Below are 27,952 nucleotides of genomic sequence, written 5' to 3'. Positions count from 1 at the left end.
AAACACCTTTCAGGAGAAGTGCTGGGCGGCCTACTCTGCTTCTCCCCCCCGCCCCTCACCGCCCGTTATTTCGTCCAGCGGCCCAGCCCTCCCCTTTGGGGCCCCGACGCCGCCGGGGGGACGGACGCGCGTATACAGCCGGCAGCGCAAACCCGCCGGCCCGCCCGCAAAAGATGGCGGCCGCCCGGCGGCGGGAGGCTGCGCTCTCGCGAGAGCTCGCCGGGCTTGCCTCGCGAGAGGCGGGCGGCGGAAGGGGCGGGCCCGGCGGCGGAAGGGGCGGGCCCGGCCCGCTGCCGGCCGGCGAAGGGGGCGGTGCGCCGCGGTGGCGGCGCCAGCGCAGCGTTGCGGCCTGTCCCTCCCCGCGGGGCGGGAGCGGCGCCTGGGCCGGCCACGGCAGCGCGGGCAGAGCCCGGCCCCCGGCGCGGCTTCCCCTCGGCCCGCTCCGCTCGGCCGCCCCGCGCTCCCTTCGGCTCCTCTCCCCCGCGGCCCCGCCGCCCCCAGGGCCCTCCGCCGCCGGGGATGCGCCCGGCCCCCTGGGGCGGCGCCTCCGCCCGCCGTCCGGCTCCCTGAGCGGCCCTCCTGCCCCCCGCCCCTGCTTCTCCCCTCTCAGGTGCGGGCGGAGGCGGCGAGCGGGTGAAGCCCCCGCCCGGCGGCCTCCCCCATGGTGGGCTTCGGGGCCAACCGGAGGGGCGGCCGCCTGCCTTCCCTTGTCTTCGTGGCGCTGCTGGTGGTGATCGCCATCCTCGCCTTCAACTGCTGGAACGCCTCGTCCCGCCAGGCCCTGCTGCAGGAGGAGGTGGCCGAGCTGCAGAGCCAGGCCAAGCGCACCGAGGTGGCCCGGGGGCGCCTGGAGAAGAGGAACTCGGACCTGATGGGCAAGGTCGACTCCCACAAGAAGCAGCTGGAGCAGAAGGAGGCCGACTACAGCCACCTGAGCAGCCAGCTGCAGGCCAGGGACGGCCAGGTGAAGAAGTGCGAGGACAGCAAGGTAAAGCGGAGCGTGCGGGCAGGCCCGGGGGCGGCGGGAGGGTCCCCCGGCGCCCCGCGGGGTGGCCCTGCCGGGGGGGCACCGCTTGTTCCCGCCTGGGGGTGGCCGGTGGCCCTGCAGCCTGAGGGTCGAACAAGCCCCCGAAGGCGCCGGTTTCTAGAGCCGGTGCGGTGGCTTTGGTGGCTGTTGGGACATCGGCAGTGCGCTCGAGTCTCAGGGCATCGCTGAACGGAGCTGAGAACGTCCAGCGAGGCAGTGTCTGTGCTAACAAGGAAAACGCCGAGAGCTCACCGTTTTCCAGACGGCTGTCTTTAATTTTTTTTCTTTTTTTCTGAGCTCTTTTGATCAAAGGTTATTTGATCTTTTGTGATCAGTCAGAAAGCTATACGCAGCCTTAAAAGTAGAGTTTGTTTGGCCTCAAGGAAAATGAAACAAGTATAATGTTCAGGTGTGGCACCCTGAGCTTGCCTCTCAAAATGCCTGGCACATCAGGTCTGGTTCTTATGCAGCCAGCATATGCTTGGGAAAAAAAAAAAAAAGTCTTGCTGCTGACATAACGTGTCATTTTCATTAGCTGCGAAGAGACAAGCTAATACAAAATTCAGCTTGCCCTTTTATGTGGAGGTGGCCTGGGGATTTCTTTTGTTGTGGAAGGGAAAATGAGTGAATGCATCCACTTTTGCTGTTCCACTTCCATAATCATCACAGGCAGCTCCTTACAGAGGAGTTAAGCAGCCAAGTTCTTTTACTTGGTTGTGTGTGGTAGCGTGTACTCTGTTTGCATGCAGTTCATAATTCTGCTAATTGGACACTGTTTATCACAGTAGGATTTATGGAGATATTGCACTCAGGCTTATTGCTGGCTGAGTTTGTTTTTCTGGCCCTTTCATATCACACATTTGATGAGCAATAGAAGAAAATGCATTTAACTGTCACAGAAAAATCTGAATACATACATGCCTCATTACAGAATTAGACTCCTTCAAACTGATTAAGTTTGTATTAGTTATGTTTTCTTGTATTAGTTATGTTTTCTTTCCTACTGAACCATTAAAATGAAGCCATTTGTGTGTTCAGCAAACATGTTTTTTTTAAATTATATTTTTTTTTCTGAGATTGGAATAAAAAGCCTGATTAGATATGTAATGGTGGATACTGGTGCTCTCCATTGGAAATAAATGCAACTAACACCATTGCAATTAAAAATATTGTGATACTATAAAATCTAGCTTAATTTATAAATAAGTATTCTATACAGATATCAAAATAGTTAAGTCTGAGTAAGAGAAGCTGAACTCAAATTAAAGCAGTTAGGTTTTAACAAAGATGCTTCCCCTTGTGAAAGACAGAAAACTAGTAGTTTTCTAAACTGTTGGGTTTTCTGGTTTGTGGTTTTTGTTAGTGTTTGGTTTGGTGTTTGTTTGTTTTTTTTTTTTTTTTTTAATCGAACTTTTACATGCAAATAGAGGGCAAATAGGTTTAGTTGTTCATTGCCCTCTTCAACAAAAGCAAGCATCCAAAAATGGTAGTAGCTTGAAAACACAGGAGTCAGTCGAGGCACGGAGCTGGAACTCCCTTTTTCAGGCTGGTGAGGGTAGTAAAATAACGTGAGCTCAGGGCTAGACTGGATGAATTAACGGAGGAGGTCTGCTGAAGGTTGATAAATGCATTGAAACTGCCTCCAAGCTGCAGACTGTTGGAGACGTGGCTAAGGGTATTCGAGGGAAGTAATAGAGGCGGGTATTTGCAGTATGGCTGTCCTTTATGTAGGTGAAGTTGGTTTTGTGTTCCTGTTATTTAGCCTGTGTTCACAGGGCAATGAACTACTTTTGTGCATTATTTTAACTGACTGACCCATGTAAAACTGCACTGGTGTTATTGAAGTAACCTATCGATTATTGGGTTGCGTGGCAAGGCTTGCTTGCAATACAAGAAACTTGTATTTTTGGGAAATCTGTAATATTTTACTGTAGGACACCAGGAGACAAAATGCAAGTGCTAAGTCAGGATGTCTAGCGAGGGTTACTGGAAGGCAGAGCCCGCTGTGATGCCCATGATACAAATTGTGCATGTGCCTGCTGACCACTTTGCTGGTCTCCATAAGTCTGGTGGGTCTTTGAATGCTCTCAGAGTCTGGCACCTCACGGGGCAGAGCAGCAGGGGAGTGAGAGAAGTGTGACTAGTAAACCTCACAAATTAATTTTATTGTTACTTGTATGCATACTGCAGTATATGCCCTGTATCATCGTTCTTTGTTCCAGAAGCTGCCATTTAAGGTCATGTGAGCTAGTAGCTTTTGAATATCCTCTCTTCTTTACTTGTGCTCAAAATGTTCAACGTGCCTTAACAGGCAAGAACAGCCATATGTTTTATCAATAACCAGTCGCTGTCCCTTTCTCTTTTCCTCACATGAGCTACTGTCATGTTCTCAGTGGCAACAATCCTAATTTCTTTCTAAAAAAAAAAAAACCCGTTAAGTGACTGTACTTCAGAGAGTAGAGAATAAAGCTCTGTTTTAGACAATGAAGATCTGTTACGAAAAAAATAGTGAGTAGTAGGCATAAAGCGTCTGACCAAAGAAGGCTTGACTGATAGGTTTTTTTCTCTCAAATTAGAATTTGGCAGGGATGTTCTTTGAACAAACTGGTTTTTACCAATGATCTTAGTCCATTTGTGAAATGCAGGAGCTATAATAAAACACCAACACTGGTAATTCCCAGGGTATCAAGCGATCACAACAGATCTAGGCTTATTTCACAGAAAACTCATTTGAAAGATGCTACTCTGGTGGTTGTCATAGTGTCAATTCTGCTTTATGCTCCTTTGTCTTCATAAGAGAATCTTTGCCTTGTGGTCATGTAAATCAAGTGTGCATTTCCTGGTGTTGAGGCAACTTGAATTTCTGCAGGCAGCTTCCTCCTAGCTCAGTGATACCTGTGGTCAAGCCCAAACCCTAGTCTCTCTCCTCCATCCCCTGGCACGCGTAACAAGCCACTCACACTGCACCAGAATATTGTTTGCTCTCATGAGCAAACGTAGTAGCGTGACCTAGTGTCTTCTGTTTAAAAAAAAAAGACAAAGTCTGAGTTCTCGGGCATTCTCTTCTCGTATCACCCTGTGCTCATCTTGATGAGCTCGGGATGGTCTGCTGGACCATGGAACAAAGCAGAGTTCTCCTCTTTTGGAGCTCCTCTTGGGAGGCAAACAGGGATAGTGGCTGCCCCAGCGTTTGGGGAGGAGATGCATGCAGAGCTAGCATTAGTTTCCTGGGTATTTAATGCTTTTTTTGCAGCATACCGTGAGGATACTTTTTTTTCATAGCTTTACACATCCCTTTGTGATAAGCTCAATAAAATGATTGAATGGCAGGAATTTGTGGTGGAGAGCTTCCAAATGGCAACCATCCAGCGTGTAGGGGTTTGTAGCTCAGTATGAGCTATTGCAGCTCTCAGGAGCATGCTTTTCTCGTTCCAAAGCTATTGCTGGCAGTGCCAGGTGTGTAATACAGCCTTGCCCCTTAGCTGCTGCCTAGAAATGGTGCTTCGTAGGATGAAACTGTTTAGTAAAACATCCTTGGGAGCAGCTTTTATGTTCTTTGGTGCCAAAACTCCTTGATAGCTCCTCAGTTTGCAAAGCTGTAGCTTTACAGCGGTGATGTTGAGTGCATCTTCCAATCTTACTGCATGTTCCTGATGATCGCAGTGTCATCTCTGATGCTGTACTAATTGCTTGATGATAGCACTGCCTATTCTGAAAAAGGCAGTTGACAATAATAGAAAGATCACGGAATTGTGGCATATAGACCCTTGTGCAAACAGACTCTTAAACAGCTTTCCCGTGCTGTTCCAGCACATGCCCTAGCAATGCGTTGGGAATGCCCAGGCTCGTGAAGCTGCACAGAGGAGTATGGACGCCCGCTCATGCTGCTTTGGCCAGCAGTTTGGAGGGTGTTCTTGCTAGATGAAGAAATGACTCACAGGGAAATAGGGGTGGATGTTTACAGTTTACCGCTAACTCTATCGGGAAGCAATACCACCTGTGTTCTGTCCTGCCGTACATAGAGATAAGCTCCAGCATGTTTATGACTTTTTTTCCTTACAGTGCCTTTCATTGTATGACAAGACTGTTAACAGTTCAGACAGCACTGGAAGGTTGCCTTGCATGTACGTAGCTCCAGCAGGCACAGGATTTTTGATGTTTTTTTTTCCTGTGCAGAGCTCATTGGGCTACAGAGAATTTCTGTTATACATCCCAACTGCTTTGGAAAGGATCTGAGAAGCCGCTGAGAAATATGAACAGTACAAATGGGTCTAGACTCAAGGAGGACACAGCTCAAAGAACTGGACTTGTGCCATGGTTTGTGGCGTGTGGTGTTTTTGCATGTGTAGGTGGAACAGATCCCATGAATCATAAAAAAGCTTCTTCCCTTTCTGTCTTTCAGATGAGGGACATTTGCTGTCAGCTGAGCTGTTTTGGATATAAATTCTGTCACTTTTCTCTGAAACTCAAAACCGCCAAAATGAAAGATTGTGTGATAAAACTGATGCTGTCTTTAAATCAAACTCCCGTTAACAGAGAGGCAGCCCTCCCCCAGCCCATTACAAGTCAAATGTTTTACAGGATGAGCAGAAGCAAGCTGGTGGGAAGGCTTTCTGTATTACACATTCTGATAGATGGAGGTTTCAAAACAGAACCCGCTACTTCCCAGGATCTCCTTTGTTTGTAGCTTTCTTGGGTTCTGGGAAAGAACTGCATTAGAGTGGAAGACAGGAAAAAATGTGGTCACTATTGCCAGTGGCTTTGCAAAATAGGGAAAGGTACTTCTTCATTAATGCTCGACAAATCACTTTTTTTGTATCTGTTCCCCTGTCCTGGTATCCGTTTGATGGAGAGCTGGCAAGATGGGTGCCTGCTGGAAGAGAAAGGCTTGGCGGTTACTGTTGTATTGTGCTTCTGCCTGAAGTCCCCACCACAGGGGTTGCTTGTGCTTTTGAAATAAAGCACAGGAAGTCCAACACAGGCTTTCATTTAATGGAGTATTGTTCTTTGTGCATCCTGTAACTAGAGTGCCTTAAATGTCTTGGTGGGCAGAGCACATGTGTAATGGGTTCTCAAATGCATGGCTCCAACTGCCAAGGAGGCTCCTTAAGTGTCCATGGGTGTTCTTGTTTTATATCCTGTTTTGGAGCAATGTGGTCAGGCTTCTTAGGTTACCAGAAGATTGCAGCATCTGCCATTCTTTCTTTTTTTGGGAAAAGCCTTGTGAAGTGGCTGGGCGTTCCCCCCATACGTCGGAGCCATCGCCACGGTGCCTCTCCATGCTCCAGAAACCCCCTTGGCTTTCGCTCTCTGCCGTGGGGCAGGGTTTGCTGCCAGCACTGCCCATGTGTGCATTGCTTCTAGGGATGAGCCAGGATACCGCAGTCTGGCACAACCGAAGCTCTCGATGGAGTGCTCTGTTTCATAAGGAGCCTCTATTATGTGACTGGAGCTGTTGGAAGTGTGCCTCCGTGTACACTGTGTTCTGCAGAAAATCACGATTTCAGCAGTTCTTGTATGGCTGTAGTTCCTAAAGTTATAAATGCCTGCCTCAACCCATATGGGATGAATTGAATCAGACGGTCCAGAGTTTGAGTGCCTCTCTTAAAAACAAAAACATTATGTGAAACATTTTAAAATAAATGAATAATTTGATAAGAAGGAAGGTAGAGGTGGGCGGAGGAAGTCTTAAAGTAAGGGCATATGTCTTTTTGGTTTATTTTGACAGGAAATGTGGATAACTGACTCAGACACTGAGCTTCAGAATCTGTGTGGGAATTGAAATAGCCCCCGTGTGCGTGTCCCCCGCCCCGTGGCAGAGTAGGTGTGCTTGTACTTCGTTTTGGTATTCCAAGAGGCAGTTCTGACCTCGTAACCCAAGAATGGCAGCCCTCTTTCAGCACCCCTTCTAGAGTTACCATTTATACCCATCAGGAAACTACAAGAAAAATAATTACAGCATCAGTGTTGCCTGATGGCGGTCGTGGATTTTTTTCACCCTTTCTCAGTATGTTCTACATGTGCGTCTTTCTCTTCGTTTCTGCTATTTTTTTGTCTTTACATATGTCTTTATGTAAGAACAAGACAAAGCGTCTTTACTTAATGACTTTGTGTACATGCATTTCTTATTTATTGTAACTGCTATTTTTTCCTTACTAAAAATACCAAATTAAAAGCTGCTATGGAAGTCTACTGGTGTCAGATTCTCTCTTAAAAATAAAATGTTATGAATATTAGGTAGTGTCACATAAAAAATTTACCTTAAATCTACATTAGGTAAAAATTGTTTTTGCTAATGATGCTGCATGTTTATTTTTATACAGTTATGCTTTGACATTGGAAATTCACTGTCTCCTCCTGCAGTATCAGAATGCAGTGTGTTTATTTTAGTCCTGACAGAATCTACTTTTTTGATAGAAATACATTCTGGAAATAAAATCAAGTCCCTGTTAGCAAAGTCTAAATACAGTGTTTAGGTTGGTGGTATCACTTACAGATCACTAAATATACATTACTTGTATTTACAAGAACTTTGTGTACGTCATTCTGATAATCCTTTACGTACATTGTCTTTACAATGAAAACAAACGCACCTGAGTCTTCGCAGTCTAAACCCTCCCTAACCTGCCCATTGTCTATATTTATATAACCATTTCTTCCTTTCAGATTAAGCTGCAGAACAACATATCATATCAAATGGCAGACATACATCGTTTAAAGGGTAAGGAATTTATGGTCAAACAGCGATTTGGTAGTCTGTGAAGTTGCGTATGTTTTTAACCGCCTCGGTACTGCAGAATACATTTTAAATGGAAGATCAAGTGATGCTGGAACATTGCATAATGTGAAATTTCATGATATTTGTTTATTACCTAGTCTGGATAAGTGCAGGGTTGGCTCTCGTAGACTTTGCTCTACTGTCTGCAGAAAGAACATGTGTTCTGGCACTGCTTACCTCCAAGATACTAGAATCATTTTTATGACCAAATACACAGTTTAGCTTGGATCAGCAATGTTGTGATACTTACGCTGGGTTAGAAAAGGTCCAGAAAACATCTTTTAAGGCTGTTACATACAGACATGATTACAATGCCTGTAACCTTACTAGATGGATTTCAGAGTGACCTGGAACAGCTAATGCCAAAATTTGAACGTACCTGCAGACAACATACTTGGCATTTCTGCCTGTATCTACGTAGTTGCAACCTAAACTAGTAGGAAGCTTAACCGTTATTTGTAGCCCAAGGAGCCAGGAGAACTTCTAGAACAATTGTGAAGACAGGACATATGTATTGGTGTTACGGATAGTGTGAAGGTACCTTCTTTTGTACACTTATTGCAGAAAAAGAGTATTTGACCATCGTGCCTAGTAGTACTTTTGTGTTACTCAGAATAACAGAACCTTTCAGGAAATCAAGGAGATTTCCGACAGATAGGTGAAATAGGATTGTGTAAGTCTTCTAAATGAAAAGGTAAAGAAAATTTAGGGGTTTTGGTATAGTATCAGAAGAATTGTTCTGTAATCCATAGTGACATCTGGCATACATGAGGAAATTGGCATCTTTTTCAAGTTAGTTTAAGAATCTTTCATGTTATTCCTTCTAGATATACTTTAAACTTGAACAAATTTTTAACTTATATAGCAATATTGAAAGTTGTATCTGCCATGGGGCATTTTTTCTTGTATTTCTATATTGATGTTGACTTTTTGCATTTTGGTCTAGAACAACTAGCAGAATTACGTCAGGAATTCATTCGCCAGGAAGATCAGCTTCACGAGTACAAGAAGAACAATACTTACCTTACAAGGAGATTGGAATATGATAGGTATGTCTTCAAGAATGATAGTAACTGTAGGTTTGTGTGTGTCTAATGGAAGTCTGTATTTTTTAAAAAGTGCAAATTAATCCTCTTTCTGCTAATCCTCAAACTTGAGTGTACTCACTTGGTGACGTAGCTTTGACTTAGCTAGTTGTTTGATTTTGAAGTTCTATTTTTTGTGGGGTTCTCCTCCCCCCCCCCCCCCCCAAAGTGAGATACGATCTAAGAAAAATCTGACTTACTGTAATTGTTCAGCGTTGGATGATTTTAAGTCAATGCACTTTTTATAACATGGAGATCTTAGTTAACAAATACTTGGAAGAGTTTAATTGACGCAGTTCTGTAAGCCCCCAGGGTTGTTAAGTGCTGCCTTTCTAAAAGTGTAATTGTACTTTTTTCAACTGAAGTTGAAAGCATTGTGTAGATTGCAATTTTAAGTTGACCTTAGCCTTTTAGGTTTATGATGGAGAAGCAGGAAGAGCAACCACTTCTGAAGCTTTGAGGAATGAGGGAGATTAACGCTTGAGAAAATGTTTGAAACTTTCACACACAAAAAAATGTTCTTTACTCTGTGTGCTATGTTGAGTATTTGTGGGTTTGTGGGAGACAGGGGTTTTGTTTAATTGGGTTCATCTCTATGTGGCTTGTTAGAGAAGTTGGGACACTTAGCTGTGCCATTCAGATCTTGGCATTGGAGTTGGTAGCAGTAACTCATAGTAGTAGTTGTGCATCTTCTATGTTGACAGCCATGGGAGATGTATTGCTTTCCTAGTGGAATTAATATACTCTGATGACAGATTAACTGTGAAGCTTCACTTTTCAGTTGTTTTCCAGGTTTTGGAGGAAATATGTTCAAGGCCATTCTGTTTATTTTACTGTTTTTCTGCTCTGTCCCTATTTTTTCCAGTTCTGCTTTCTTTCTGTATTCAGTCCATTTCCACTCCATACACATTCCAGGACAAGGCTTTGTGGACAGACTATTCTAGTTTTATCTCAGGTTTGGCTTTTTGTGCCACTTCATATTTTTTCCCCCTGTTTTGTTTATGGGAGAGCAGATACAACAAATGAAATGTAAGTAATAATGTGTTTCTAATCAAGTCTGCAGTGTGGGCAGCAGATCAAGGAAATGAGACTGCAACATGAAGAAAACATAAAGAAATTAATGGACCAAGTTGTGCGGGAACAAAAGGTAATGCACAGCTAAGTTTCTTTGTTGAATTAGGAGAGCCCGAAGTCTGCTGTTTGTTTGACTCGGCATTTCAGATATATGGAGGCCTCGGACATTTCTGCCCTAAGTTTTTGTTCGATATCGTCCTGAGCAGCCCTAAATGGGTATTGGTGTAAGAACATCTGCCTGTTTTGCTCAGTTAGTGAACTGAGCCTTGAAGATCAGGCTTAATTCTTTGCTCTGCTACAGCCTTCCTACATGACACCGTTGCTAAGGATTTCAGTTTCTTCTCTGTAAAATGGATATTACTTCATAGCTCTCCAGGGTAGGATCTATGTTCTTACAACCTTATATAGGTTATGCCAAAGGGGAACCTGATCTCTGTTGAGGCCTCGAGGTGCTAATGTGGTGCAAATAACAATGGTATTTGGCTGGTATCAAGGGTGTAATTACATGGTGTAAGCTGCCAGTAGAATACGGGCCTCTTTCTTACAAACAGATGAAATAACCTGCTTTTCTTAAAATTTCATTTCCTTACTTCGTGTCTGTTTACAAACATTTCAAATAATAAGGTAGACTTGAAGTAGATTTCAGTTGGATCTTTCTTAGAATCTAGAATTGTTTCAGAGTCTCTCACCTGAGGCTTAAGGCCTTAACCTGTTTGCATTATACTTAAGAGCTACATATAAATGTCATACAGCCATGCTGTGTTTTACGCTTTCTGTTCAGTTATGTGTCCGTACTATCATCTCCTGCCCTCAGGATTCAGGTTTGTATATAGAGAACTTCTGCTGTTGTTTGCTTTGGTGATCATCTAATTCATAAATGTGATTTTGCTTACCCAAAGTAATCCTGAATTTGAGGGGTTTTGTTTTGTAATTTTCAGGGATGTGCTTAATATTGGTTCCTTATGAATTTGTTCTAACAGGCCACACAAAAAATTCAGTCCAGTAAAGACACTGAAGTAAGTCCCAATAATGACGACCAGGCAATATCTAAGACTGTTCCAGAGGCAGAAGATAAAAACACAGTAAAGAATGAGCAGCCTTCAGATCACGTTGTGAATGGCAAAGGTATTTCCTTATTTTGCCGTTTCTGATAGATAATGGGCCACTTGTGTTTGTATCCTTTGCTATCATACAGAACCATGCATTTCTCTGAAGTAGAACAATGAATTATTTGGCTCAGATAACTTGATTAGCTGCATGTGATTGTACCAAGTTGGAGTTTACAGGTATCCAGAGACTGGCGTGTCCTTTCTCTGGATCCTTTTATGAAAGTAGTTTCTTGCACAGTTTTGTGTTCTCTTTGTTGGTTCATTTGGCATCTCCTTCCTCATGTGGCCAGCTGTGAACTGGGGATTGCCTCTCCACTCCCTGCGAGATGTGCCTGGGGGTGAGCTAGGGAAGGGGCCTGTTGTTGGAGGGCTGGAATCTGCACAGAGGAGGTGGCTGGAGGCGAGGAGCTTTGAAACCGCTGTGAGAAGTCTCTAGCTGGGGAAGTCAGCAGGAACAGGGGGAAGCTTTGGTTATCAGGAGCTGTACAGGAGGCTCTCAGTGAGTAACTATTGCCGTGGTTTCCTCCCTGTCGGCCTCTCTGAAAGGCAGATGGGTTCCCTTCGTTTCTACTTCTTGTGCTGCTGAATCAGCACCTTTTTGTATCAGTTCAGTGTCTGTTCTGGCCAGCTTCTTGCAGCAGGCTTTTCTTACTCTGCTACCAAGAGCAGTGCATCTGTTTCCCATCCTTTTCTGAAGATTGCACTGACTTTGGGAGCACTGCTCCAAAGCAGTCTTCAGTGACTTCGACAGTACAATACAAGGAGTGTTGTAGTTGCGTTATCAATATGGGACGTGTTCTGTGGATAAAGGACTTTTCTTCTGGTCTTAGAGCCTTCCACAAGAGGGAAATTCACTGTTCAAACTTAAAGTTTAATAAGGCAGAATATCCTATTCTTGTCTTACAGAGAAGATCAAACCAGGAGGAGATGCCGGCATGCCTGAAATAGAAGATAACGACCCTGCTAAAGCTGAAGATACTCCCACTGGTTAGGAGAAATATTCTAATACTTTCACATCCTTGGTGGCATATGTATTCTGTTTGAATACCATGTGTTTCATAGTGAATGCAAAGTTTTATAATCTGTCTGTGGTAATAAAATTTAAGTGGGGTGTAGAATCTGATAATTTTTACTGTGCTTTAGAGGTTCGAATTCTCAAAACTGAATGCTTCTCATAATATCATTCCCCCCCCCCCCCCCCCCGAAATCTTGTATTTTATGTTTTCCTCTACGGTTTGAAAACAACAAAAAGTTTACAGGATTGTTAGAGGAAGAGCTGGTATATAGTGTCTGTTTGTGTCATGCTAATGCTTTTTTCCATGTATTTTATTTTAGCTTTAAAGAAACCACTTATTTCAGCTCCTAAAAGTGAAGGTCATCAACCTGTTCTAAATCTTCCAACTGAACAGCCCCATGCTCCAAATCTGGCACCAGGTAAAATTCTTACTAGCAGGTGACAAGTCAAACTTACTGTTTAGTATCTGCTACCATATCATGAATGTTAGATGTACATGGCCAGCCCCTTTCTCCTGTTTGATGTGGTTACAACAAGGAAAACAGCGATCGATTTCTGCAGGATACAAGATGGAGTGTATTCTTAGTCTGGCCTCCTGAGGCACTGAGGTTGCTGGTTGTACGATCTCTTTTTGTCCCACACCCCCAGTAATTTCTGAGCCTTTTGACCAACTTCAGCCAAATTTGAGTTAGAAGTTTCAGAGGTAAGTGCTTCAAGATTTCTCCACTGAACAGAGGACAGTAATTGAAATCAGTACTCCTCCTTAGGGGTACTAATTAGGCAGGGCTGCAACATCCCATCAGGAGTTAATTGTTGATCGTTGGTAGCCAGTTAGAGAATAAACAGTGGTACTCTCCCTTGCTCAGTGTCCTCTTTCTGTGAACAGCTCGCTTGAGGGTGATGTGGGGAGAGGTTTAGGACATGAGAGAACTAAAAGTACTGCAGTGAAAGGGTTTAGAAGAATGGCAGTTAGAAAGGACACAAATCCATAGAAAATATACTTAAATTTAATGCTCGTGGATCAAGTCACTTTGCTTTAATGTCAAAGAGAATGTTAGGTTATATCTGCACTGCAAGCGGCATATTCAAATACTGTCCTGCTGAAAAACATTAAATATAATGTACTCATTATATATTTGTGACACGACCAAACAGCTTGAAGTTTTTTGTTATGCCCATTATTGGTTCTTTTGAAAAAGGCAACAGAAGTATTTCTCAATTTCTTTCCTTTTGCAGTGGATGTGTAAGCAGGTTAGAATACCAAAATTAGTGAGCTCAAAGTCTGTATACACATTTGAAGTTTGTTATTTCCAAATGTCAAATCTTTAAAATAGTTCGTTTCTTTTTGTTGTTCTGAGGTAGTCCTTCATTTTGACTTTTATTCATGAGAAAACATAAAAGATAGCAAATCAAAAGCTTGCTTCGTTGAATTTAGAGTTTATCAACGGATGGTCGATGTGAATTTCAAGGGGACCAGGGTTTTCTGTATTCCTTGGTTATGTAGTCCTGTGATTCTGCTTATTATTTTTAGCATACCTTCTGTGACCTGCTGCAACCTTCTCCTCAGATCATAGCTCTTGAAACAGTAAATGATGCTTAGTAGATTTGAAAAGCAGAATCAGCAGGAGGATAAAAAAAATACATAAAGGTATTATTGTTCTGGGCTTCATCAAGCACTTAAGTACATACAGAAAATCAGCTGAATGGTAATGACTTAGGATTGATTACGTATTAAAATGTGATGAATTATCTTTTGCGATAACGTTATAGCCTTCTTTTGGAACCATGTAAAAACCAACTATGCTTCCTCATTCTGTAGGTTTGCACAGTGACAATGATGGAAATGCTGATATTGCGAAGCAGATACCTCCAAATTCTCTCCAGCACTTAAATTTTGAAGAAAATATGGAAAATCAGAAAGAACACAAAATTGAGACAGACCATATAAAAATTCCAAAGAGCAGAGTTAGTGACTTGCAGAAGATGAAGCAAAGTAAGTTGGCCGATATCATATACTTCGATATATTAAGAAAATCACTTAATTTTCTATCTGTAATAGTGCCTGTCTGGAAAATAGGAACCATTACAGTGGGTGGCCTTCTGGAGTCTAAGCCTGAAAAGAAATGTAATACCTTACTGTGTAAAAGATATGCCTTAATGTGTCATCTTTCATATATATATATATATTCAGTCATTTAAAAAAATTATTTGCTTATAGGAATTTAAAATGTTTTTGGAAATTACTACACATTTAAATAGATTAAGTGAAGACTTCTGATACATGCGTGATACTGAGTTACTTAGATTCACGCTGTATTACTTGACTTAAATACGATGTTTTGGACAATATCGTAAGAATTCAGCCCTTAGATAGGGGGTCTTTGCGGTGGCATATGTGTGTTGGCCAGCAGTTTGTTCTTCTGTGAGAGGAAGTTTTCCGGAACCTCTTCCATGTCTGCTCAAGGAAGAAGCCTTCAGACAGGAGCAAAGGATGTATTTGTTTATTGTGCATGATGGTGGTAGCGCTGCCGAGGCTTCGTGGGCAGACGGCGGCTAAGAACCTGCAAAGGCACATACAGCTGCCTGTGAACTGGCGCTTTTGAGATGTGTCTCTGCGTTGCAGCTGATACTCTCCCAACGTTATGGTATTATGCCTGCAGCATTTGATTTAGCATCCTATAGGAACATCATATTGAAACAAGTTTCTTACGGTATCAGTGGAGATACTATACTCTTAAGTATAGTATGAAGTATACTGACCAGGTATACCTTAACCTAGTTATTTTTAAAGAACTAATTCCAACTGTTTAGCATTTGGGTGGGGAAGGGGCACCTGGAAGAAAAAACATAGTGCTGAAACATCTCCTTTTGTTTTTTTACCCAAATAAGATTTATCTTTTTTATATAGCTATTATAAATTCAACTTTAAATTTCTTTGTACTCACACCTAAGTAGCTTTCACTTAGGCTTTGGTTTCTATGATTAAAATCTGTCTGTACTCCAAGAGCACAAGTTACTACACCAGAACAGCCATTTTCAGAGTCAGGAAAATTGGGAGGAAATAAGGATTCTATAGCCTTCTGCCAGAAACCTCTGTTAATTCTGTGGATCGGATAAACAGTGGTACAGAAATAGCAATTTTGTTGAAATAAAGTCATGAATTGGTTTCAGTGATCATTGAAAAGAATTCTGAAAGCTAGGGTCACCCTCAGGAACATGAAACTATGAATTCAGTTTTGTCATAAAAGGTTTAGTTTGGGAAGTTCCCTTTGTTAGAGTTAAGTTGTTGCAATTTCTTTTTGTGGCATGGAACTTGACTGGCACTTCTGTAGCTTGGAGAAATTGCAGGGAAAAAAATGTTAACTTCTAGCAATCTCTTAAATGTTCCTTGAATAAGAGAGAAAGAGGTTTAATACTCCATTTATTCTTATGAAATGTTTTAGTTGCTGTTCTGAAGCGGAGGTTAAATTAAAACGGGGCCTGTGAGCCTATAGTCGGATTTGCTAGCAGACAGCCGTGGGGTATGTCTTGGCATAAAGGGGTGCACAGGGCTGTGGGAGTTCAGTGTCTTCTCTCCTCCTCCACCCCCTCGGAGCCCCCCAGAGGGTCAGAGGCTAAAGCCTGTAGATAGTGCCAAACCTTACCGGAGGCTTAAGCAGCTACCTGAAATGGTTTCTGAACCATTAACAGCCTTGAGAGAGGTACCATCACACCGCAGGAAGACACGTCTTTACAAAGTGAACGGAAAGAGGATTTGAGGAGTTCTAGAGACCCAGCAGCCTAGCTTTGATACCTGGAAAGGTAACTGAACAAATTCTCAATCCGTTTGAACATAATAGGACAAGTGGTTAACAAGGATTTTTCAAGAACAGATTGTGTCAAAGTGATATGGTCTGAAAAGTATGTGTTCAAAGGAACGAAAGCAGTAAAAACAGGAATGTGATTTTGTCATAGGCAAATTAATGGAGTCCTGGTCAGGAATAACTTGCTGTTTGGTGGGTGCACAACTTTAAGAAGAGAATATTCCAGGCATTAGATATCACCAAGAGTTTTATTTGAAAAGCTTCTGTGAGGTTTATGGAGGCGCATCCTTTGCTTGGCACTGTTTGGTATTTGGAGTGCTGGATGATAAACAATGTATGAGATGCGGTTTCAGCAGCAGAAAAGTTTGTAAACATAAAAGTAGCCTGCAATTAAGAATGGAGAATTACATGCACAGAGTAAGTGACAAATAGCAAGTGAGCAGTACAGTCAAAAACAACGGGTCAACAGTGGGTATTAGTCACTGACAAATGTTTGAAGTGAGGCTTTTCTTCTGGGATGTGTTAAGAGGAATGTCAAATAATAAGATGGAGTAACTAACTCTGTTTTACCTAGCGCTTGTGAGGCCATCCTCTGGCTTTAAATAGCAAAGAAAGATGATGGGAAGCTGGAAGGAATTTGGAGGAGATAAAAATATGAATAGGGTTTAGTGGGGGGGGGGGGGGGGAGGCTCTAAAAAGACCAGGGTTGAAGAGGTAGGGAAGGGACATCAGTTTACCAGTTTTGTTTTTTAGAAACAGATATTTAGGGAAGGCTTCGGTTGTTTTAATGCACTCATGGATCTTTCTGATGAAGTGGGGATAGAATCATAGAATGCTTTGGATTGGAAGGGACCTTTACAGGTCATCTAGTCCAACCCCCCTGCAAGAGCAGGGACAGCTTTAACTAGATCAGGTTGCTCACAGCCCCGTCCAGCCTGACCTTGAATGTTTCCAGGGATGGAGCATCCACAGCTTCTCTGGGCAACCTGTTCCAGTGCCTCCCCACCCTCATTGTAAAAAATTTCTTTCTTAAATCCAGTCCAAATCTGCCCTCCCTTAGTTTAAAACCATTGCTCCTTGTCCTGTCACAACAGGTCCTGCTAAAAAGTCTGTCCCCGTCTTTCCTATAGGCCCCCTTTAAGTACTGGCAGGCTGCTATAAGGTCTCCCCGCAGCCTTCTCTTCTCCAGGCTGAACAACCCCAGCTCTCTCAGCCTGTCCTCGTAGGAGAGGTGCTCCAGCCCTCGCATCATCTTTGTGGCCCTCCTGGACCCACTTCAACAGCTCCCTGTCCTTGTGCTGAGGGCTCCAGAGCTGGACGCAGTTCTCCAGGTGAGGTCTCACCAGAGTAGAGTAGAGGGGCAGAATCCCCTCCCTTGCCCTGCTGGCCACGCTGCTCTGGATGCACCCAGGATACGGTTGGCTTTCTGGGCTGTGAGCACGTGTTGTAGGCTCATGTCCAGGACTGGTGTGTTCAAAACTGGCATGCAACCTGTGTAAGCTTTTCTTCCACTCTGTGTATCCTGAGACGTGCAAGACTATTTAGTTTATCAAAGGAGCTTGTTGAAGATCCTGCACTTCTCTGGCTGAGTGACTACAGCTGAAATGACAGAGCTTTGTATTTCAGTTGTTGGGGTTTTAAATGGTTTGGCTGTCTTCCCTGGTAATGGATGAAATGATGCGGGGGGCTAGCTTTGTAGGCAGGAGCAGTGAATAAAAAGTCTCCATTGTAGGCTGTGAATGGGTACCTAAGAGTCTGTAATCATCACTGGTTAGTCTCCTCCTTTGCTCTTTGCTCCTTCATATTTGGAATAACTTACATTGTACATTGTAACGATGCAACGAGGGAGACATTTTCTCTGTCACATATGGAAACGGCTAATCCAGGTTCGTAGAAGATTTATTTCCTGATTGATCAGCAGTGGGTGTTTGGAAAGGTCCGCTGGTGACAAATTCATCCCTCTGGTATAGAGGAGCCCAGCTCTGGCACACGGCTTTCGCTGTGGGCAATTCCCTGCCTGGGGTTTTGGTTACTGAGCGCTTCAAAACTTGCTGCGCATCAGCCTGTGGCATGAGACGAGTAACCATCATTGGTCGGGGTGTCTGTCATACCTGGCTGGTTTCAGAAACACAGAACTTCTTCCCAAAAGATGTTTTCCTTTTTTATTTTGGTAGCATAGCTTTAAAAAGTAACTGTGGTACTAGGTACAGAGATGGGCACGTTGGGGCCATTCGGTTTCAAAAGAAGCAGAACCTGAAAGTGACTGCAGCAAGGTTGCTGTTTGTGCTCTTACCTGGCACCCTGGAAAAAAACCGGGGCGCAGCAAACCTCCAGTGCTGCTGTTTAGAGTTGGCCTGTGAGCAGGTCCTTACAGATGAGCACGTGGACAGCTGCTGTGAGTGTGCTTGGAAGGATCCAGCTTTGAGTAATACCCCATGTGTCAATGCAGAATTAATCTCAGCAAATGTTACCTGCAGATTTTAGCATCGGTGACATCCTTATGGGGCATCCCGTGCTGTCACTAACCTCTTGTGCTTCATGACAACAGAGTCCGCTGTGCCTCAAACGGTCAGTCCGTGTAATGCCTGCATTATGGACATTGACTCATGTTTGGAGTGATTTGAGACCCCCACAACGCCATCAAGATTCCAGATCTTGGCTGTCTGTTTCAGAAAGCAATTGGTGCATTGCTGGCTCCAGCTACCAGCGACTCCTGTTCTAGTGTTTGCCTGGAGCCTTGGTATCCCAAGGCCATTATACACGCCTTGTGTTAGAGTATCGATGCTCTCCCGGTGTTGTGCGAGAAGTCATCTACTGCCTAAATCTTTTGTACGCCTGACTCTGTACGCACAGGCGGTGGAGTTGCTGTCAAGACCGCCCAGCCCAAAAGGACTGCTGGCGAGGTCTGTGTGTGCTCAGGGTCTCAGCCTGTCCTCCCTTGGTTTGAAGTAGCTTGAGCTAAAATAGCAAACGCTTAGAGCAGAATGAAGCACCTGTAGTGAAAGAGGAGCTGCATCCCGAAGCCGTGCTGGAATCCGAGCTGGCCAGGGCTATCCTGTACGCTGGCCTGCTCGCGCGAGCTCCAGCTCACAGGCCTGTCTGGGCTTGCTGTGTTTCCTAGGATCTCTTTCTAATATTTTAACCTTTCCTTCTGTCAGCTTAAATGTATTCAGTACTTGTTTGTCACAGTATTTCTGGCATCTCTACTTTTTCTGTAAGTTAAGGGCATTCAGTTGTCTTTCCCTAGCTTGTTTTATATTTAACACATGCAAATTGTACAGTTCTGTCTGCTTTTTATATATAATGCAGTGTCCAAAAATACAACCAATAATAGCAAGGATTACTTGGAGATGAATAGAGAATGAACAATATATTAATTATTAACATTAATAATATTAATACTTCTTATTTCTAAACAGATCATAGTTTCTTCTTGCTTATTTTACAAAAATAACTGAAACTTCCATTTCTCTACACTTGAGCTGCACTAGATGTGATTCTTCTGTTTTTCTTCCCCACCCAGATAAGCACTATGTTATTGTTCCTGTCCTGATTTTTATGTACTGCCACACATGATAGTTTTCATTGTTTTAAGAAATAATTTCATTTTTACATCTGCCCATTGTAACCCCAACTTCCTTTTTAATCCTAATGTTGAAATAATATTCTTCAGTTTTACTTCTCTGTTTAATTGTTTCCACTGCGAATCACTCAACGTCTGCCTTGGCAGACTTTTTTCCCAGTCCGTTTCCAGTCTGTAAAGATTGTATCGCACTTTAATCCTGTTTTGTTCATTTATACATAATCCCTCCAGACTCGTATCCTCTGCAGACTTGCTGGTGCGTTCTTTAAGCAGTGGGCAGGCAGACTGAACAGATCTCCTTGTACCCCATTAAACACCAGCCCCGGACTTGACATCACCCCATTAATCTTTCATTGCATGCTTGGTTGACGGTCAAGTCATTTCATAGTTCCAGCTAATTCTCATTTTTCTTGTGCATTGTTTCAGTATCTGGAGCTATTCTTAAGTCTTTGCTGGGAGACAAAAATATGGGATTCAGAACATTTTGAAAATGGTTAAGGCTTAATAGGAAACCTAGAGTGTAATAGGAAATAGGAGTGTATTTCCTATTCCTTAATAGGAAATAGACTGTAAAGCCAAATTAGTTAGGTAGTTAAAAAAATCAGTTCAGAGTTGCAAGGCAGATCTTTGCTCGATTTTTACCCTTGACAGGATGGTACACGCTCTGCAGACATTACCATATATGAAGTCAGCAATAGATTGCTCAGTTTTGTGTAGAAAAATGCCAGTCCTCTTCAGAAAAACTGTCTAGATACAGAAACCACCACTGTACGCTCTTCAGCATGTTAAGAAAACTTTTATTAGTGTTTGTAGGTAATCAGAGATGGAGCTTTTGTTTAGATGCTTACTCTGGCTCTTTTCTGCAAAGAGTGAAGCTTGTAGCTGTCAGGTTTCACACGATGCAAACGCCGAAGGACCGAGTACATCCTTTTTGCAGGGAGGTGTTGCGGAAGCCTTGTTGTTCTCCCCCTGCCCAAGCCCTCTCCCTTCCCTTCTACCCCCTTTCTCCTCCAGCGGAAACTGCTACAAAAACCTGACTATCTTAACCTGCCGTCTGCTTTCGTTTAGAATCTTCCTGTTTCTTTCCTCTCTGCTTCTGACTTAATCCTTTGCCTACTTCACAGGCCGATTCTTTGATGAGAATGAATCCCCTGTTGATCCGCAGCAGGGTTCTAAACTGGCAGATTATAATGGGGATGATGGTAACGTGGGTGAGTATGAGGCAGACAAACAGGCTGAGCTGGCTTACAATGAGGAAGAGGATGGTGATGGTGGAGAAGAAGACGTCCAAGGTGAGCTTGGGCCTTGTCTCCATCCCATTGTAATAAAATCCACGCTGAGTTTACTTGTTGAATTTGTGTAAAGCCTCGCTATTTTTAGCTGATTGAAAAATTTCCGATATAGAATAAATAAGCTTTAGGCAATCTTTAAAATTCGGTCTTGCTCTCTGTTTGAAAGCAATGTGACAGCAGTTGTCAGTGAGAGGATGTTGATCCCATATTTCAGTTGTGTATACAGTTTCTGCTAGGAAAATCGAGACACTTCAAATTTCAGAAATGATTTTGCCTAAACCCCCCAATCTGGTACCTGGCTCGTTGGGATGTGGTCTCTGACATTACTAAAGCAGTGTTCAAATACAGGAGCGTAGGGTTTTTTGGCTACTGCTTTTGTCACACCTGCCTTGAGGTGGTATGCAGCGAGGTCTCAGTTAGCAATTCGAAGTGTCATTTCCGTGCGTTGTACACAGATTCAACAGGCTTATGATTATCCTTGCTAACCAACCTTCAAAACTCATTACTCTGGTGCTAGCCTAATACCTGTGTGTGCATGTTCACCACCTCTTGCTCTGCATGCATTTCAGTCCATCGCCTCTCCATTGCTTGTCTGCCATGTATCTGCCGCATCGTCTACCCTTCTCCGTCTAGTTGTTGGGCTATATGTTGTGAAAGGCTTGCATGTCTGTAGGTGAAAATGTTTATGTAAACATATATAGTATTTCCAATTAAGGAAAGTGCAAAATAAGAGGGGGAGAAAAAAAACCAGCCATGATTTAAGTTCTACAGGCACCCAGATTTTGATCCTCATAATGCAAGTTTTTTAGCTGGTAGTTTTTCAGACATTTATTTAATTGGTATCCAAGCATAATTAATGGAAGAAGCTGATAAAAAGCAACCGATTTCTGTGGGCATGCATCTAACTATGCAGCGTGAGCATTTTTTGGCTGAGCTGGTAGTTTGAAATGCATGAACAAGCAAAAGAGAAGTATGGATCAGAACCCTGGGCAATTAATTAACTTGCTGATAAAGATGTAAACTGTTGCTGCTCCAGAAGGTGTGGCCTATTTTGTTACACTTTCGCTCAAAACTGTAGCAGCGGATTTCAGTCACTCTGGATTGCGGAGGGCCGTTCCTCTGGATGGGCTATTACTGGGCTGTAATTTGCTTGTGCAAGCTAGCTTCAAATGAAGGTACGAGAGTACATACAGCTGCTTCCGTCGGTGCTGTGCTGTGGAAGCAGGAGACTTGCTTCTAACGATTCTGATCTTGTAATGAAAAGGAAAGCATGGTATGTCGTGCACGTTTGTATGTCTAAGCTCTGCTCTGCAAATCCAAGCAGTTGTGCGGGTTGGGTTTTTCATGTTTTTTAGTTCGGTCCCTCTTAGTGGGCAGTGGGTGATGCCTGGCTTCTCACTGCAAGAGTTCCTTAACTGGACTTCCAAATCCGATCCTTGAAGTTTTAACCAAGGCCATGTAACTGTTACTGAATCTGTGCTAACTTCTGCCGTTTGCCTCACCCAGCCTTTGGGCTCGTCTTTACCCGCAGCCGCTGCGCTGCCGACCAGGAGTGCGGGAGGAGGTCGGCTGCCCGAGCGGTGCAGGGGCGCAGCGCTGTGTCCCTGCCGGGCGCAGCTCTTGCGGTACCCCAGAGCTCCGGGCCGATTTGCTTATCGGCACGAATACATCGCTATGGTGGCCTTCACAGGGAAACTAATGGCTTTAGGTAGCAAGAGTTAATATTGTGTATGCTGTAAACTATCACCAGTAACACGCACAGCGTTCCTGTATGCCACTTACGAAAGGGTGGGTATGATATAGTAATAAGTGGTGGAAAATTGTTAAAAACCGTAGAGATTGTCCTTATGTAGCTTGCCTTGCAAGGGATATTTGAAAAAATAAGAGCTGTAACTGAAAGCGGCCTCATAAAACTCTTTCCCATTTCGATGTGGTACCTGTCAGTTCACTGCTCTGGTGGCTTTAAATTTGGACTTGGTGAAAATCTTTTTTCTGATCAACCCCTCTGTATATCTGTATAGACATAATGGATTTAATATCTGGTAGTAAAGATGAAAGGGTGACTTCTGGAAGCCTTTTAATGAAGAATAGTCTGAGCAGTGTATGTTACTACCTCAAACTTAATTTTCCAAGCCCTTTATTATGTCGTTCCCTAATAACTGGTTGACTTGAGATAGAAGTCATACAGCATGGCAGTGGTACTTCCAGAAGTAGCATTTTAGAAAAAGTATCTGCTTTAATCTTTACACTAATTTGTTTGCAGGGTAGGAGAGAGTAGAGTTGTGGGGGTTTGGAGGGAGGGTGGTTATAATTGTTTAGGGAGGAAAAAACCCTGAATTTTTGTCTTAAAACCATTAGAAAAACATCACATGATTTTGCATCAGGCTAGAACAAAGCATGTGGCATGTGCAAACAAAGCAATTTAATTAAACGTGGTTTTTCTGTTGCCACTAGAAATGTGTGGGCCTTAGATGGAAACTATCAGAGGAAAATACCCCAGTCTGGGAGACAGGCTCATGCGAATGTCAGTATCCAATCTGGCATTCCTTCTTTCGGTCCACCTGTTTGAAATTCAAGGGGATACTTAAAAGTTGTTGGCTTCTACTATAGTAAATATGTCTTTGTGGTGGCTGGATGCTGGAGGATTGTTTAAATCAAGTGATATCCACATGCCGCATTAGTAATTTCTTAGCGAACAAAAGCACGTGTCATGCAGATAAACTTCAGCCTTTTGCTCTTGGGAGTAGGTTACAGTTGGGTATCCGTCTCACGTGCGGGCTGATGAATAGTCGCTGGAAAAGCATGGAGGAGCTTCAGACAGCTTATCACCTAGTAAAAGACTTAAACTTAAACGTTGTTTTCCATTCCTGTGAACATGCATCTTTCCTGAATATAAAGGAACACAGCTTTGAAATGCAGCAAAAGCTTATTAATTGAAACAAACTGAAGTGTTAGGGCTTTTTCGTTGCTTTGAGGGAAGAAGGCTGGGGACCCACACAGGAGAGCTCTGAATTATGGCAGGTAGAATGCAGAATATTAGAACATAGTTTAAAACATCACTTGAAAAAAATCCTGAACGTGCATTTTCTTGATGGATTTGTGTGTGCTACAGTAAATGGTTATACTGAGGCTGCACAAGGTTTTTTAATTTTATGATTTTTCATGGCGCTCAAAACCCAAAGCCCAAGGAGTAGAAGTCAAGAAGTAGGACAGAGTAGGGTGGTGGAGAGAGAGAGTCATTCTGGATCTGAAAGATGAGATGAAACATCTTCGTGCTGCGGTGAAGGACAAAGCTGTAAATCCAGTGTTAATGATGAACCAAACACAGCTGGGAAAGATGCGGCGCGCCTGAAGTGGCCACTTTGCATCGGTTGTGGGGCCGCGTACGATGCATCGCCCCTGCCCCGCTCCCAGCTCCTGCTGCGTTTCCCGAGTACGCAGCTATTCTGCCCGTCAAGAGCAGGCGTCTTGACTGATGGGCTGAGCGTTGATCGCGTAGGAGCCTGGCTAGGTGGGTTTGTTCCAGTTGTGAAGAGTAGCGGTGAAAAATGTATTGTTGATTCTTCAGCAGTGCTGCGAGAGAGAATGGGGATTTCCATTGAGAAGAGGTTTGAAAAGGTTGAGAGCTGCCTTTTACGTCTTTAAAAGTCTCTCTTCAAATTTTACCCTCAAGTCTGAGATACGAGACAGCAGTATGTAAAAACGTCAACAGCAAAGTCAACTCCAGCATTAGTAAAAATCCCATCACTGAAAAATGTGCCGTGCCACATTTGTGCGGAAGGGATCATTTTTCAAATCTGCGAAGTAGGTGGAAAAAGTGCTACCTTAGTCTGGAGGGAGTCATACTGACCTCTCCGTGCTCGGCCCACGAGGCACCCAACCTTTGTAATGTACGTATGAACTCTAGAGTGGGTTAAAACCTGGCAATGTAACTTTCTGAAGTAGTTGACTTGGTAGCTGGGTTTTAGTGGGAGAGTTTGAAACCTTTAAAGGAAGATTCTCAAATTACAGTAGTTAAGTTTCACTAGTTTAAGTTTCTACAATCTCTTAAGGCAATAAATCTCTGAAACACGGTTGCAATAAAGCCACAGATATTAAATGGTGTGAAGTCCCAGTTCTTCACGAGGGACGACTCCCCAGGTGCTGACAGCTGCACTTGTGATCACAGGCCCATAGGCCTTCTCCCCATTTTCCCCGGTGACTTCATTCCTGTAACCAGGCGAGGCCAGTTCAGCGTGGATGTGTGCGTTAGCAGCATGTTCTGGGAAAGTACATTTGAATGTGTTTGCAGTAGTATCAGATCGGATTTGATCAGAGTATTTTAATTGCAGATGATGAAGAAAGAGATCTACAAAATGACCTCGTCGATTATGGCAAGCCACGCTTCAGTGACGGTGTTCTTTAAGGCTGGAATTAAGCAGGAAACGGGGAGGAGAAGAGATCTCCACTGAGGAACTTGAAGTGCTGCAAAACTGAACCATTTTTACTTCAGCGTTTCTTACTTTAAAGGAAGCTGATAATTAAAAGTGATGAGTATACTCGAAGTCAGTGAAGTAACAGAAGGAAACAGTTCTGTACATATGTACATAGTTGTACTATTGCAAATTGTATTAAAACTACATTTTTGTTGTTACATTGAGCCAATTACTTAGACTGTACCTTATCTGTAATAATCTTTACATTTAAAACCGATACTATAAATACGGGCTGAATTGTTTCTGCAATTTAGAAAACTTTGTAAACTGGAGAACTTGTACAGTTTGTATCTCATGTAACAAATACACTGTGGAAACAATGTACAGCCAAAGGACTCCTTTTCTACAGTAATACCTGTATGAGCAAGAATACTCCTGCTTTTCTCATGAGTGCTGTGTTTCTGTATTTTGCAGGTGAGCTATCAGTTGAGAAGGAAAAGTCAATGTTTAACAAATTGCTCCTTCCTTAATGTAACTGAGGAAAGGCTATGACAGTCTTCGGAAGCAACTACCACTTCAGTTCTCGTATGCCATGACCAAATCTCCTAGCTAGAGCTGCAAATCGGTGATGTTAGAATTTTAAGAATTTGATACAGCCTGAAAAAGTTGTGTAACTAATAGCTTCTTTTAAAAGGTAATATAAATAATTCAGCACAGCTTGTAGGAAATCTTTGTGTATGTGTTAAAAGAGAGCAAGCGTGTTAGTGAGAAACAGACTAGAACCTCCGCGGCAGGAACGACCCCTCCCCTCGGTAAATACGTCGTACGCGCTGGTTTACTGTCTCCAGAGCATCCATCCTGTGTCGCAGCCACTCAAGTTAATTTACAATTTAATACTTTGATACAGATCTCTTGACATCCGCCACGTTCCACATTTTGATTTTCTATATCGGAAGGTTTGTAAGTTAGATACTTTTTGTATTCTGTGTTTAAGCACTTTCTGAATTTTATGGAAATGATTCTGTTGATCTACAGTAGTGAAAATTAAGGTTATTAACCCAACCTGCTTCTCCAAAAGGGCTACTGCGAGAAGAAACTCTAGGGCCTATGACATGGGTGATTGTACTTTATCTCTGTACTCAGGTTCCAATTTGAAGTAACAGTTAAGGTTTGCTCGATGCCAACTCGGTGAACGTTTCAAGTACATTTCAATGGTCATGCAATTTTTCTTTTGGCTACAGGGATCTTCTACCAATCAGTCTTAAATATACAAGAAATAAAAATTTCAGATTCTGGTGATGCATCTCAAGGGTTTTTTGTTTAAGGCTTGAGCTCTTCATTCCGTACTTCTGGGAGGCAGATGGGGGGAATAGCCCTTTGCATGGTTTGATGTACTTCCAGTTGAAAATACAATGCTGAACCTGCTCAGAATTAGATACCATACTAATACCACGCAGTAAGTATAAACTCGTACCAGGATTCTAAGAATAGCAGTCTTCAGTAAATACTGTATTTAAGCACTACAATTTTTTGTTTGTCTTAAAATGTAATTTCACCCTGAATTAGGTGTTAACTTGATTCTTCTAATGAAAGCAACATTTATGGGTTCTAATAAATTAAGTTGTTTAAAGTATGTGAGCCTTCTGGCTTTTTTTTTTTTTCTTTTGACTTCTTAAAACTGGATTAACTTAGGGCTTCACAGAAGTCGAGGTATTTGGATGTATCCCTGGTGGTTACAGCTGTTTCGTAAAGGCCAGCTCTGGGGGCAGCGGGGGAGATGAGGAACTCACTGTGTGCCTTAAGAGCTTGTTTCTGTCGTGGGCAGGGCAGGACCAGCACCTGCTCCCTGGATATTTCAAAGCCCACAGTCTGCTTCAGCTCCGGTACCTGTGCACTCGGTGGGAACGTGCGTAGCAACGCAGGCAACGCATTCTGAGCTGCTTTTATGGGTACGTAAAAAGAACTTGGCGGTATTGTGAAAGCCTTCCTTCGGTCCGTCGTTGTATAACCTCTGGCACTGTGTAGAAGCTGCTTTGGGCAGTCCTACGTGAGCCACCGCTCCTGCGGGCGCGTGCTGGCCCCGCTGCTTTCCACCCCTTGAAGCCTGTGAGACTTTCGGTCAAACCAAGCTCCTGAGAAGGTGCATGAGGTGGAGTTCACAACAACTGAGCTGCCCTTTGATAAATGCCTACCTCCGCGCTCCTGCACAGAGGTCAGTAACTTTCCGTGGTTATCAAGGAAATTACCCCGGCCGGCAGTGAGGAATAGATGCCGAGAGGCGGGTGCTGATGTTCACACCCAGCTCAGTTTTCAATCGATCTTGTGACCGTACCCTGACTCAGCCTGGTGTTCCCTTTCTTTCCCAGTAACGAGATGGGGAGATACATAATCAAATTTTATTTTAGCTTCTCGTCTCCTAGAATATTAAACCCTTTCATGTTATTTGAACCTGTACAAGTGTGGTGCTTTTGAAAACAACAGACAAAAAAACCCCTTTATATCAAAAGCAGTTTTGCTTTGTTAGTGCTCTGGGACCATAGTAGTATGTTCACCTTCTTGAGTGAGGTGGTAAGTGATATGAAGGATTCCTTATTGTGTTTCTGTTCATTCTGATTTTCCTTGTAACCTGGTTACGACTTTACATGATACAGAATGACGTTACCTGGCATTTCTAGACAAAATCATTAGATAACTGATGTTGGGAAATGCATTTTATAATTACAGTCTTGCTGTAACTATTATGCATAATCAATTTCTTATTAAGTAGAACT

General features: G+C 43.1%; 1 protein-coding gene across 3 annotated transcripts; it reads left to right on the top strand.

The window, feature by feature from the left end:
* Nucleotides 1-272: 272 nt before the first annotated feature.
* On the top strand, nucleotides 273-26,814 carry GOLM2 (golgi membrane protein 2). Of its 3 annotated transcripts, XM_075506492.1 has the most exons (10): nucleotides 273-988; nucleotides 7,694-7,748; nucleotides 8,752-8,854; nucleotides 9,947-10,037; nucleotides 10,945-11,089; nucleotides 11,980-12,060; nucleotides 12,409-12,507; nucleotides 13,908-14,081; nucleotides 20,599-20,766; nucleotides 25,098-26,814. In XM_075506492.1, the coding sequence occupies exons 1-10, from the start codon at nucleotides 662-664 to the stop codon at nucleotides 25,169-25,171; spliced, it is 1,317 nt and encodes a 438-aa protein (XP_075362607.1). In that variant the 5' UTR covers nucleotides 273-661; the 3' UTR covers nucleotides 25,172-26,814. The 3 variants fall into 3 exon arrangements, with proteins under 3 accessions (XP_075362607.1, XP_075362609.1, XP_075362608.1); XM_075506494.1 differs by lacking the exon at nucleotides 20,599-20,766 and having other exon boundaries at nucleotides 25,656-26,814; XM_075506493.1 differs by lacking the exon at nucleotides 20,599-20,766.
* The last annotated feature ends 1,138 nt before the right edge of the window (nucleotides 26,815-27,952 follow it).

Source organism: Mycteria americana, chromosome 6, assembly GCF_035582795.1.
Source record: "Mycteria americana isolate JAX WOST 10 ecotype Jacksonville Zoo and Gardens chromosome 6, USCA_MyAme_1.0, whole genome shotgun sequence".
NCBI classification, from domain to species: Eukaryota; Metazoa; Chordata; class Aves; order Ciconiiformes; family Ciconiidae; genus Mycteria; species Mycteria americana.
This window is presented reverse-complemented; position numbering and strand designations above follow the sequence as displayed.